Source organism: Elephantulus edwardii, unplaced genomic scaffold, assembly GCF_000299155.1.
Source record: "Elephantulus edwardii isolate Elephantulus edwardi_28Jun2011 unplaced genomic scaffold, EleEdw1.0 scaffold00093, whole genome shotgun sequence".
Lineage (NCBI taxonomy): Eukaryota > Metazoa > Chordata > Mammalia > Macroscelidea > Macroscelididae > Elephantulus > Elephantulus edwardii.
The window spans coordinates 10781699-10794730 of record NW_006399843.1 but is presented as its reverse complement, the minus strand read 5'-3'; the positions used below and the strand labels follow the sequence as shown (position 1 = coordinate 10794730).

The window sequence follows — 13032 nt, the reverse complement described above, 5'->3', positions numbered from 1 at the left end:
GAGAAAATAATCAGATTATTTGTCCAAACTGGGAGGTTGGGAATAGCAGAAAGCAAGGGATTGCAAAGACAAGGACTAGCTGGATCAACAGGAGAAAAGGCAGAACCAACCACTTGGCGGTTCCAGATTTAGATTTTTATCTCAGATAGACTCTCATCTCCTAAGATGAATACTGCGTGTTAGGGTTTTTCTGTGGTTATAACCTGACCAAAATGGAGCTGGAAGGAAGGTTGATCTGGCCAAAGAGCACTTTGTAGCTCGTAAATGAAAAGTACTCACTAAGAAGTTTCATCTAACGAATGAATTCTACCGTATTAATTCTACTTGTCTTTTCCTAAACCCTTTATTCTATATACAATATATAGCACCAAAATATCCCAGCCCCTAGTCCCCAGGTGCCCCATGGGAAACCAATTGGAATATAGTAGGGATTGGGATATTGAGGGATGGTTTAACCCTCAAGTCCCGATTTTTCTAAAGCTTTGCAGTCAAGGTGCTAAGAGGAAGAGATTGGAGCCCACCTAATCTGTGAAAGCAGAATCCTGAAAAGTCATTCAACAGGTCTAGGGATGACCGATGCCCTACACCTGGATTTATTCCTTTTTAGCTGTAAATGGTAAGATCTTTACATAGTACAGCTCTGTTTCATTGCCTTCTAATCTTGATGTCCCTTCTTCTTATTTGGTCAAGGCATTTCACGCTGGCACTAGTATTATACCAAGAGTGCAAGAAACAGGGTTTTCTGGCTCTAGCAACATCCTCGGTATCAAGGCTGCCTGGACGGGGATGGCCACCACAGGGCTTCCTAATTTCCTTCACTGTAAGATCCCCTCATCCTTTCCCTCTGCCCTTCTCTCTACTCCTCACTCCAGTTAGTACTTGGGTACCCAGGCTGGTTCTTGGGCTAGACAGTGGGGCAAAGTTCATTTCCTATTAGTTCTAACAGAGTAGGACCAATACCAGTGTTTGTGGGAAGAGCTGAATATTTCTGACATACCCACTGCATCCGATGTGGCCAACATGCTGCTTCCAGATAAGAAGCCTGTGAATGTGGGAGTACCTGATGAGGGAGAGGGAAACACAAGAAGGACCCTCTCGGGTCCCTGGCCTCAGCCAGCTGCCCACAAGCCATAAACCAATAAAACACAAATACTGAGTCACAGCTTTTTATCTGGGTTCTCTTCATTCCCTCTGCACTTGGTGCTGCTGTGGGCTGACTGGGAACACCCCATAACCACAAAAACTAACAGGAAAATGAGACTGTCCATTTCCAGCTTGGAACTTAACGGTGTAAATAAACTTCCAGAATTGCTACCATGAAACAAAAATGCCATGTCCTGCTTTATAATTTCTGCCTATGTTGGGGAAAACTGGCTTTTCCCCAGCCTTTTCCAGGGCATAGAACTCATTTTCAATCCCACTGTCCTGTTTTGGTTTTAAGAGAAAATAACTTGTATTTATCTTTTTAGTTATTCCCTTCTGCCCTGAAACAGTGAGCTCTAGCTATTTAAAAAAGAAAAATCTGACAATGGCTTCTTGCTTGTAAAAATATGTATTATATATCTCTATTTTTAAATTCAAGTCCTGACAAAAATGTCTGTCCCATCTCCCCTCATCTTGTTTGAAGCCTTTCCCACTGGCCTGTATAGTTTTTACAATTGCTGGCCAGTGGAGAAAGGGAAAAGGGTAAGAGTAACCAAAACTGAAGTGTTGCTTCCTAATCATTCCTAAACAAGAAAGAAAACAGCAACAATGAGGTCCCAGCTCCCATGCACAACCCTTTACAATGCTGGTCCCCCACAACAGCTGGCTTTCCAGACACTTACTCTGAAGGATCTAAAGACCCTATGCACCTCCTACTTTCTTTTCTGTCTATTCCTGTGGCTTCAGAGAGTTTGGGAAAAGAAATGGAATATTCTTCATACCCATCTCTAATTTCTAAGTTTTCAGAGGATAATTAAAAAATACTGTAAGTGGCTTAAAGAATCTGTGAAGTTGAGAGGGGAAAGAATATTAGACTACTGTATAAAAAATAAATTCCCCAAACATAAATAACAAAGGCATTGCTCTCCATATTGCCCCATTTCTTGTTCATGATGGCCACCAAACTGGAGACACTAATATTCATTAACCACTGAAATTGGGGTTTCTGGCCTTCAAAGCAGTGAAGCAAGCACTCAGGCCATGTCACTCTGTAAAATGCCAAGGAGGACCTGGAAAAGTCTAGATTAAATTGATGTAAATCTGGGCCAGAGAAGGAAGAATATGTCCATGAATGGACAAGCAAGGATCAAAGCCAGAAAAAGGGCAGAAAGAAGAGAATTTAGTTGGACTTGAAGTCTTTGCTACCCTGAGCAATAAGCATTTCCAGGTCCCCAAAATGGAAAGTCAGCTTTAGTAATATAATGTCCTTTCTCCAGAACACTTTTCTTTGCTTTTTTTAAAAAAAAAAAATTGGTTTTTACTTGGTTAATTCCCAGAGATAAGAGAGCTGAAGCCTTTTCTGGTAGGGGTAAAGCTAAAAAAGGACAAGGAAAGATTCAGAGTTGTAACGGAGTCCCAGCTTTCCCAGGTACAAACCTGAAATTCAAAAGGGCTCAGTAAACATTGGTGAAAAAGTGGTCTCGTTCTTGGAAGCTATCCACAGAGTAAGGATGCAAACACTTGAAATCCAGCCTCCCTTCTTCCTATCATTCTGGTCTCCATTTTTCCCAGCATAGGAAACATGTCCCCCATAGTTTTCTTGTTTCTAAAGTTAAAACCCAACATTCTAAGATCATTTTGCAAGTAATTTTGCACAGACATCTCCTCACGCCAGTGCCTGTCTAGAGCTCACCCAAGGTCACCAAACAACTTGGTTGTGAACCAACTGCCTTAACCTTTGCAGGGGAGGGGGCGGGGGGAGGGCTAGGTAGACCAGGAGACCAGAAATGAGAGGGTAGAGGTGAGGACTTCACAAGGGCAGGTGGTCTGTCAGAGCTTGAGTAGAAACCAAGTCAGTGGCAGCAAAGGATGGCATGGCCCAGGAAAAACCTGTGGGTTGTGCCAGTTTCTAATCGATGACTATTTCCAGGAAGTAGGGTGGAGAGGAGATTGTGGGAGTGTGTGGGGGAAATGGGACCTGGTTATGTTGTTATTCTTGGATTGTGAATTTTGCGGATGTGAAACAGAATATTCTGTAAATCTAATGTCTATGTACAAATAATGAGCGGTAACAGTAAAATATTCAATGAAAAGTCAACTCATTAGAGTTACATTTTTCCCCCCTCAGTCTTATTTTATAATAATAGAATACAATAGAGTGGCTAGAAAAATGCAGAGGCTTCCTGAGGCTTTCGGTAAGCAAGGCATCTGGGTGGACAGCGGGTGAGCACCAGGGTTCAAACCTGCACATCAGAGCCTTAAGAGAATGGACTGGAGGCCGAGCCAAATCAAAGCAGGATGGCTTTACAACAACAGCAGCTTCCTAGATGGTTTTTATAGTGTATTTTAAAACAGTCCTAGGCAGGAATATCATAATTTCAAAGTCAAACTCAACATCATCTTCCATTCAATCTGCATCCCCCAAAAGAGTGGCAGGGTGAGGGAGAACAGATCAATTCTGCATTATATACATACTTCCATTTATGAACATTTGAAAACAGACTTTCTATACATGTATTACCTACATAATAAAAACGGACAGGGCTGAGTATATGTCACTGTATAAATATAGAGTTTTAGAAATGTTGACCCGCTGCTTCCTGTTCACATCAGTTTCTCTTCTTCCTTCTCAGTCAAAGCCATCATTTAAGGGTTGGACAAAAGGGACAAGTGTCATTTGTGTTGGTCTGGGCCCAGAATTTGATACACTGAAAAGAAGGAAAAACATTCCTCATGTTTATATGAAAAACTGGAAATAATAAAGGGGAAAAGGAACATACACTAAGTTAAAGGGCTATTTCATTCCCCTCCAAAGAATCATTAAAATATACAAACCTGCCCTTTTCTTACAGGGAGCATTAACAATGTGCTAATAAGAGTGTGAAGGTGCTTCTGTTGAATATTAGTGTAACTTGTTCCCATTTAGGCGAGGTGAGCTTCCATTTCCCAATACCAAACACCTAATACTTCTAATCTTATTTAGGATTTTCTCTTACCAAGAATTAGGGTTTAAATTCAGTTTTTACCTCTTAGAAAAACAAAATGAAAGAAAATAGTAAAGAAGGAATTACCCCTGCTGCTAAGAGACTTAATTCTGCCTAGTGATATAATAAGAAATAGGAATAACTTGTCAGGTTGTAAAGATAATCTGTAGTAAGCAGACTTTGAAGTTACTCTGTTACTGGAGTTACTAATCTTGGATTCAGATTCTAATATCCCATTTTCTTTAATATAAGAAAATTATCTTTATAATGCTAAATAAGGATTAGATAAGTGGGATTTTATCTTAATGTGCATTTTTCAAGGAAAAGACCTATCTATGCTCTAGAATAAACTGCTTGTTCCATTCCCTAAAGGGAATGGGAAAAAGGAAGGTGGGAGATCCTACTTATATTATGGAGTCTGTTTATGTTTAAGCCACAATTCAGCACAAACCATACATCTGGATATTAATGATAAGCAGCAACAGAGTAGACTGCCCAAGAATAATTCTCAGCTGACAGAGTGGAAAAAGAGGAAGGTAGTGTAGTGCCTACCTCCTTGTGTAACACGTGGGTACATGCCATCGGATGTAAGTCACTGGGCTGGACAAGCTTCTGGCACATTAGACACAGCTTACAGGTGGCTGGAGCCTGCAAAACAGGAGGAATGGTCCAAAGAAGAAGTAACCTCTGCGTCACCTTGTCTTCTGTTATGCTCACAATTCCATCTGCTACTTCTGTTCAGCAAAAAGATTTTATGCCATCAAACAACAATATCCCCTTTTAGTCACCAGAATGGCTATTATCAGAAAACCAGAAAGATGTATTGGCGAAGATGTAGAGAAAGTAGAGCCCTGATACCTTGCTGGTAGGGATGAAAAACGGTACAACTGCTGTAGAAAGCAGCCTCGTGATTCTTCAAAGAGTTGAACAGAATTACCATATAAACTAGTAATTCTACTACTAAATATATACCCCAAAGACTTGAAAACAGGAACTCAACTCAAATATATGTATATGAATATTCATGCAGCATTAATGCCTGACAGCCAAAAAGTACTGGTAAACACATCAACATATAAGTGGATAAACAAAATGTGGTACAGGCATACAATGGTTTATGGCTGTAATATTCAGCTATAAAGATAGAATCTGACACATGCTATGATATAGATGAACCTTGAAAATGTTTCTTCTGAGTGAAGTAAGTAAAAAATGAAGGACAAACACTGTATGAGCCCACATATATGAAACATGTAAAACAGACAAACGTGTAGAGGCAAGAGTTCCCAGGAGCTATGGAGAGGAGGGAATGGGGGACCCTGAAAGCAGACGTGTTCTGTAATCATAGTGAATGATAATCGTTCCACAGCATGTGGAACAGAATTCTGTCACTCAGCTACACAATTCAAAATAGTTACAAAAACTAGCCATAGTCTTCTAAAACACCCACAAAACCAAAAAACCTAAACTTGACACCAAAAGAAGTAACAGTTCATCTGTATATTCTTACCAAAATTATCTGCAATTTCCCAGCTGGAGCATCAAACAACTCAGCTGATAGGATGACAGTTTCTTTCTGCACTTCCCCTGTTACCCTATTCTCCCCTTCATTCCCAGCTTCTCCACACCCCAGTTTTGAGAGAAAAACAGTCTTACATGTGAAGACCTTCCGGGATAGGAAACTTGAGCAGAAGGCAAAAACACTGGGGTACCAATTTGGGCCAATGGAGCAGGAAACAAGGCTCGGATCCGACCAAGTGGCTGTAGGCAGAAACATTATCAAAGTGAATAAAGTCTTAACTAAGCACATGGCAAAAAGTCTGGTCATAGAGGAAGGGAGCAGATGAGATACTCTTGGTTGCAGTGCTTCTTCCGAGCCCAAATTTTTCTGAAAATGGCCTCTCCCCTACCGTCTTAGCAAGACTGAGCTCTCTTGTGAGTAGCTGCTCCTACCTGAGTACTTGCTGCCACCCGCTCATGTTCTGCCAGCCGTGCAGCTACCAACTGGATGAGCTCCTCCATGGTCAGGCCCGCCATGGTGGTACGTGCTGTCTTGATTTGCTGAAGAATGTTGGTCATTTGGGCTCTAAGGAAGAAAATTGTTGAGACAGAGAGATTCTATACTATACCCATGTGACACAGCCATGTTCTAACTCCTTATTTTAACCCATAAATATTTCTCTGACAAAAATTCTTAAAATGAATCTTGAAAGATACTTACTTATTGCACTGTGGGAACCGAGTGAGCAGCTTGTCCAGGATTTTCTCCAGTTTGTCTACTGGCTGGGGCCGGGGAGTTTCAGTAGAAGCCTTAACACCGCCCAAGCCTGGGGGAGGCGGGATGGAGGCAGCAGGGGGCATGTGTGCACCATGGGGGCCAACAAGAGACCCTAAGCCAGGGCTGTTTCTCCCATGGGAGCTGGGAAGGGGTGGAGAAGGCTGGTTGGGTTGGGAAAGGGCAGGGCTCAGGATTGGGAAAGATAAGGAGCGAGGGTCTGCACTGGGCATGACCATGGGCATGGTGACCTGCCCAATGGAGAAGGGTATCCGAGGAGGCAGAGAGGGACTGGGCTGAAACATCTGAAGCATGAAGTCTGTCTGCAGAGGGGAAGAAGTAGAAGACAAGAGAGAAAGGACGAAAAAGAAAGTTTAAGAAACTGGAGCAGAAATCAACGAGCAACTCTTGCGCTAAATAAGAAAGACCCCGATATCTTTATAAGGAGAGTAGGTGAAGACTGGCTCTGCCACCAACAAAGACAGACAGACTCGCTAAAGCCAGGTCTTACCTCAGATGGGGGTGGAGGCAAGGTAGGAGTAGGGATTTGGGGAAGGCTGCTCAGTTTGGCTCCATTCTTCACTAACTGGATATGACTATTAAACTGGTCCTAGAAAATAGAAAATACAAAGCCTCTTTAGAAAAAGATACAATTTACCATGTATCAGGTAAATAAAGGGAATGGTAAGATTCACAATGCAAGAGGTTTGTTCCCTGTCACAGGAAGCACTTAATTACAGAATTACATTGACTACATAATCACCCATTATTATATTTACCCGAACATTCTTTTTCATTATCCGAACTCCATTCAGTCTTGTCTCCCACTCCTGTTTGGAACGAATTGTCTCCAGTGTTGGGGGAGTTGACCTTCCAAGAAACCAACAGGAATTTACAGAATTAAAGAAAGCTTTATCCTTAATTCTCTGAGGTAATAATTGGCTAATAAGCTTTAAGAGAAAACGTATAAGCAGATGCACCAGAATTCTAAGATTCTAAGTCTTTTTTTTTTAAATTTTTATTGTTTTTGTGTGAGTGTACCGTCAAATCAGATCTGATTGGTACAGGAGGAGATTGTCCCTCCTTCCCCGGCAGAGCATCTGATGGATTCGAACCGTGCGCCTCTGGGATTGTAGTTGCAGCTCCTTACCACTAGGCCAAGATTCTAAGACTTATACCTCACTTTATTATCTTTTAAGCCAAGTACTCAATAAAGAGGATCCACAAAGAGAGGGCTTTCATCTGCCTGAAGATGGCACAGGCACCCTCCAAATTCCAAGGTGAGAAAGGACTGTGGATAATCCTTGGTTTATGACAGGACTCTGTCCTCAGGACTCTGTTGAGTCAGTTCTGCCATAATTAAAATACTTCATTTTCCTTTTTGGAATTAATGGTTTTCATTATCAGTAATTCGATAATCACTGGACCAATTGGCAGCATCAGGATGGATGGTGAAGAGATTGAGATTGTACACAGCTTTAGTTTGCTTGGCTCCATAGTCAACAGTCTTGGCACCAGCAGCCAGGAAATTAAAAGGCGCATTGCCATGGGAAAGTCTGCTGTTAGGGACCTCTCCAAAGTACTAAAGAGCAATGGTGTCTCTCTGGAGATGCATCTGATACAGGCCATAGTCTTCGCAATCACCTGTTATGCATCAGAGAGTTGGACAATGACCAAGGAGGATAGGAGAACCGATGCCTTTGAGCTGTGGTGCTGGAGAAGAGTACTGAGAATACCATGAACTGCTAGGAAAACAAACAGATTTGTCCTGGAAAGGGTTAAACCAGGTGGCTCCTTGGAGGCAAGGATTCTGAGGCTCCGTCTAACATACTTTGGACATGTTGTGAGGAAAGACTGGTCCTTAGAGAGGGACATCATGCTTGGGAGGGTGGAGGGATGGCGCAGGAGGGGAAGGCCCTCTATGAGGTGGACTGATTCAGTGACTGGGATAATTGGGATGGGAGTGTCAGAGACAGTGCAATTGGAACAGGACAGAGTGGAGTTTAGGGCTGTTGTACATAGGGTTGCTATGAGTTGCAAGCGACTCAACGGCACATAACAACAACAACAAATAATTTGATAATCTTCATCTTTGGGAACTTGTATGAGGATGCTAACACCAGCAAATCATGCACTGTAATACTGCATGTAGCAAGATAAGATGCTGTATCTACCTGTATATAAGAGGGAAATATCTATGTACTGACAGCTAGGATAACCATTTATCCAAATTTATGCATTGCTAATATGCCATCGAATCAACTACAGTCAAAATTACAGAACTATAAAATTATAGGTAAGATGAGCTAGGGAATAAGGTAGTTTAGACCACAGGTAGAGAAAAGAGTTAGTACTAAACAGAGACGGTCTTCCCAAAGACAGTAGACACAGGCTTACTGATCTACCAAAACCAAAAATTCAATCACATGAGATCACCAAAATCCTTGAATGGGAATATACTTACTTGACGTAAGTAAGGTGGAGTTCTGCCTCTTTTTCTGCTTCTTCTAGTTTCAACACTAGCAACTCTTTCCTGCTCTCTAGTGATAAGATCTAAAGAAACCAAACACACACAGACACATTTTATTGACTTATATACACAAAGCTACTCTGCAATAGTTAAATGGTAGTGCTCTTGTAATACTCTATCAAAACGATATCCACCCCAAGTCTGAAACTAAGGTTTTAATATATCAGCTCTTGTGCACACCTCTGCCTTCCAGGCCCGTTCTGTCTCTTCCATAATGTTCCGATTTATTTCACCATCTTGGTTCTTGAGTCTATCCAGTTCCATTTCCCATACCTCCCTGTAAGTTAAAAGCCAAGAAGATAGATCAGAATTATTAGGCTTGCGTGGGAACACCAACTCAAAAGTAAAACTAAAACTGATCTTACAGACGTTTTACAGTAAGCCTTACTTTTAAATATTAACTAAAAGTTAATAATATTTAAACACTGCATAAACGGCCTGCAGTTGAAAGTAAGAATATTCACATCTTCCTTTGCTAAAATATGATTAGCAAGAACAAGAGTTTACTTTCCATGCAAAGGCCTCTACTGAGAGGAAAATGTCCTTCAATGTTAAACAGAGCTCAGAATCATTATGGCACCCCTCTCTCTTCTACCTTATCTCTTATTACTGAAGAATGCAGAGTCCATCCAACACTCATCTCTACTGCCCCAATGCCCACTGCTGTTGAGTCAATGTCAACTCAGAAAAACCCTCCATCAGGTTTCCAATGCTGTGAAGCTTTACAGGAGGAGACTGCACATCCTTCTCCAGCAGAATGGCTCATGGATTCAAACTGCCAAACTTTCAGTTAGCAGTCTGTCACATGACACGCTATATTTTTATTAGCATTGAAATATTTTAACCATTGTGCCACCAGAGCTAGCCAAGTACAGCACAGTACATACATAAGCCAACAACACAGGTGTGTGCTGGACTATCAAGACATATATTACAGTTACGTATGTACTGTGCTATTAAACAACTGGTAGCACAATCACTTTACATACAAGTCATGACAAAACACAGGTATGCATTCATTAAGTTCCATATTCTGCAATCGGTCGTTCTGAACTCTATTTCTATTTTTTTAAATAATCATTTTTTTATTAATTTTAATGAAAATTTACAGAGACTTTGGATTTCCATTCATTCACTGTTGCCCTTTTCTTCCTGCCCACCCCTCCCTCCAGTACACTCTTCTCTTTGAAAAGTAAAAGAAAAATTCTTTCACTGTTATACAACCCCTCCTCCTAGGTCCACTAGACTATGCAGCCTTCATTCTGGACTCCTGTCATGACAAGAACATCTAATCATATATCCCTTTTAAACAGTTTTCTCCCTCATCTGTTTCAATGCATATATATATAATGTATGCCATCTTTCTCAGCCCCCCTCCCCAATGTCAGTCCCGTTTTACAACAGTGGCACTATGCTGTATTTGTCCTTTTGTGACTGAGATATTTCATTCAGCATAATATTGCATGAGTTCCTTGTTTTTCAATGCAGCATGGTATTCCATTTTGTGAATGTACTACAGCTTCTCTATCCATTCATTTGTTGATGGGCACTTAGGTTGTTTCCAGCTCCTTGCTATCATGAACAAAGCCGTGATAAACATGGGTATGCATATATCTGCTTGGGTGGCAGTTATGGTCTCTTTGGGGTATATTTCCAGTAGTGGAATTACTGGATCAAATGGAATTTCTACATGCAACTTTTTGAGAATGCGCCACATCGCCTTCCAAAGTGGTGGTTTTATACTTCCATCAACAGTGAATAAGGGTTCCAGTTTCTCCACAACCTCGCCAGCATTTGTTGCAGGCTGTTCTGTTAAATACTGCTATTCTTACTGGGGTGAGGTGGTATCTTATAGTTATTTTGATGTGCATCTCTCTTAGAGCTAGGGATTTTGAACATCTCTTCATGTGCTTGTTGGCCATCCTAATGTCTTCTATGGTGAAGTGTCTGTTCATATTCTGTGCCCATTTTTCAATTGGATTGTTTACTTTTACCTTGCTGTGGTGTGAACTGTATTTTTCTACAGCCTTATGGGACCACGGATGTATATGTGGTCAGACATTGCTTAAATGGATGTTCTGGTGCACATGACTGTCCCTGTGTGACTATACTGCAAAAGCTTTTCAAACAAAAATAGAAATTTTTGTTTTAGTTTTTTAATATTCACTAATTTTAATTTTTCCATATCATGAAATATTCTTCAAAATGTGACTCTCCCTCCAATCGTTACACACACACACACACACACACACACAATCAGTCCCTGGCAGTGGTACTGGTACAATGACAGACATATAGATCAATGGAACAGAACTGAGAATCCAGAAACCAGCCTATCTACCTATGGTCAACTGATTTTTGACAAGGAGATGAAATCAGTTAAGTGGGGAAACGACAGCCTTTTTAACAAATGGTGCTGGCAAAATTGGAAAACTATCTGCAGAAAACTCAAGCAAGATCCACCCCTACTCCATAAACAAAACCAAGGCAAAGTGGATCATGGACCTAGGACTAAAATCAAGGACTATAAACTTCATTAAACAAAAGCTTGGAAGAACTCTAGAAATCCTAATCCACAACACAAACAGTCTTCCAAGAATGCTGAAAAAATCAATAACCAGGAGAGGATAAAATAGATGAATGGGACCTTCTAAGAATCAAATCCCTATGCACAGCCAAAAACTTCTCCAACGGGGTAAAACGGGATGCCACAGACTGGGAGAAAATATTTGGCAATGATATGTCAGACAAGAGACTTATATCTAGAATTTACAGAATACTCGAGTACCACAACAAGATAAAGGTAATCAACCTAATTGGAAAAATGGGCACAGAATATGAACAGACACTTCACCAAAGAAGGCATTCAGATGGCAAACAAACACATGAAGAACATTCGAAATTCCTAGCTCTAAGAAAGATACAAATTGAAACTCTATCATCTCACTCCAGTAAGAACAGCAAAATTTAACAGAACAGCAAGCAACAAATGCTGGCGAGGTTGTGGAGAAACTGGAACCCTTATTCACTGCTGGTGGAAGTGTAAAACCACCACTTTGGAAGGTGGTGTGGCACTTTCTCAAAAAGTTGCAAATAGAAATACCATTTGATCCAGCAATTCCACTATTGGAAATACACCCCAAAGAGACCAAAACTGCCACCCAAGCAGATATATGCACACCCATGTTTATCATGGCTTTGTTCACCATAGGAAGGAGCTGGAAACATAAGTGTCCATCAACAAATGGATAGAGAAGCTGTGGTATATTCACAAAATGGAATACTATGCTGCATTGAAAAACAAGGAACTCATGCATTATTCAAAATGGGTGACCTTGGAGGACATTATGCTGAGTGAAATATCTCAGTCACAAAAGGACAAATACGGCATAGTGCCACTGTTGTAAAATGGGACTGACATCGGGGTTGGGGGAGACTGAGAAAGATGGGATAAATTATGTATACTGCACTGAAAGAGATGAGGGAGAGAACTGTTTAAAAGGGATACATGATTAGGTATTATTGTCATGACAGGAGTCCAGAATGAAGGCTGCATAAGTGGAATTGACCTAGGAGGAGGGACTGTATAACAATGAAAGAATTTTTCTTTTACTTTTCAAAACAAAGGCTGCATAGTGGAGTGGACTTGAGGGGAGGGATTTTATAAAATGAAAGAATTTTTCTTTTTCAAAGAGAAGAGCGAACTGGAGCGGGGGAGGGGGCCAAGGTGGGAAAGGGTGAAAAGTGGAATAATGAATGAATGGAAATCCAAAGCCCCTGTAAACTTTCATTAAAATTAATAATTTGGTGCAACCTCTATGGAAGGCAGTATGGTACTTTATCAAAAAGTTGCAAATAGAAATACCATTTGACCCAGCAATTCCACTACTGGGAATATACCCCGAAGAAACCATAACCACCACTCAAGCAGACATATGCACACCCACGTTTACTGTGGCTTTTTTCACAATAGCAAAGAGTTGGAAACAACCTAAGTTCCGATCAACAAATGAATGGATAGAGAAGCTGTGATATATTTACAAAATGGAATAATACGCTATATTGAAAACCAAGGAACTCATGCAATATTATTCAAAATG

At 40.8% G+C, this 13032-nt stretch overlaps 1 protein-coding gene across 2 annotated transcripts in view; it reads right to left on the bottom strand.

Annotated features, from left to right (window-relative positions):
• Positions 1 to 3256: 3256 nt before the first annotated feature.
• The window catches only part of RNF214 (ring finger protein 214), a 48170-nt gene continuing 38394 nt past the window's right edge, over positions 3257 to 13032 (bottom strand). For both annotated transcript variants that reach the window (XM_006890814.1, XM_006890815.1), the window contains 9 exons: positions 9113 to 9209; positions 8867 to 8955; positions 7182 to 7272; positions 6914 to 7012; positions 6349 to 6725; positions 6081 to 6213; positions 5784 to 5888; positions 4680 to 4775; positions 3257 to 3851 (listed from right to left, as the gene is read on the bottom strand). In XM_006890814.1, coding sequence (XP_006890876.1) covers positions 3786 to 3851; positions 4680 to 4775; positions 5784 to 5888; positions 6081 to 6213; positions 6349 to 6725; positions 6914 to 7012; positions 7182 to 7272; positions 8867 to 8955; positions 9113 to 9209 — 1153 coding nt within the window. In that variant the 3' untranslated portion in view covers positions 3257 to 3785. The remainder of the gene's footprint in view (positions 3852 to 4679; positions 4776 to 5783; positions 5889 to 6080; positions 6214 to 6348; positions 6726 to 6913; positions 7013 to 7181; positions 7273 to 8866; positions 8956 to 9112; positions 9210 to 13032) is intronic.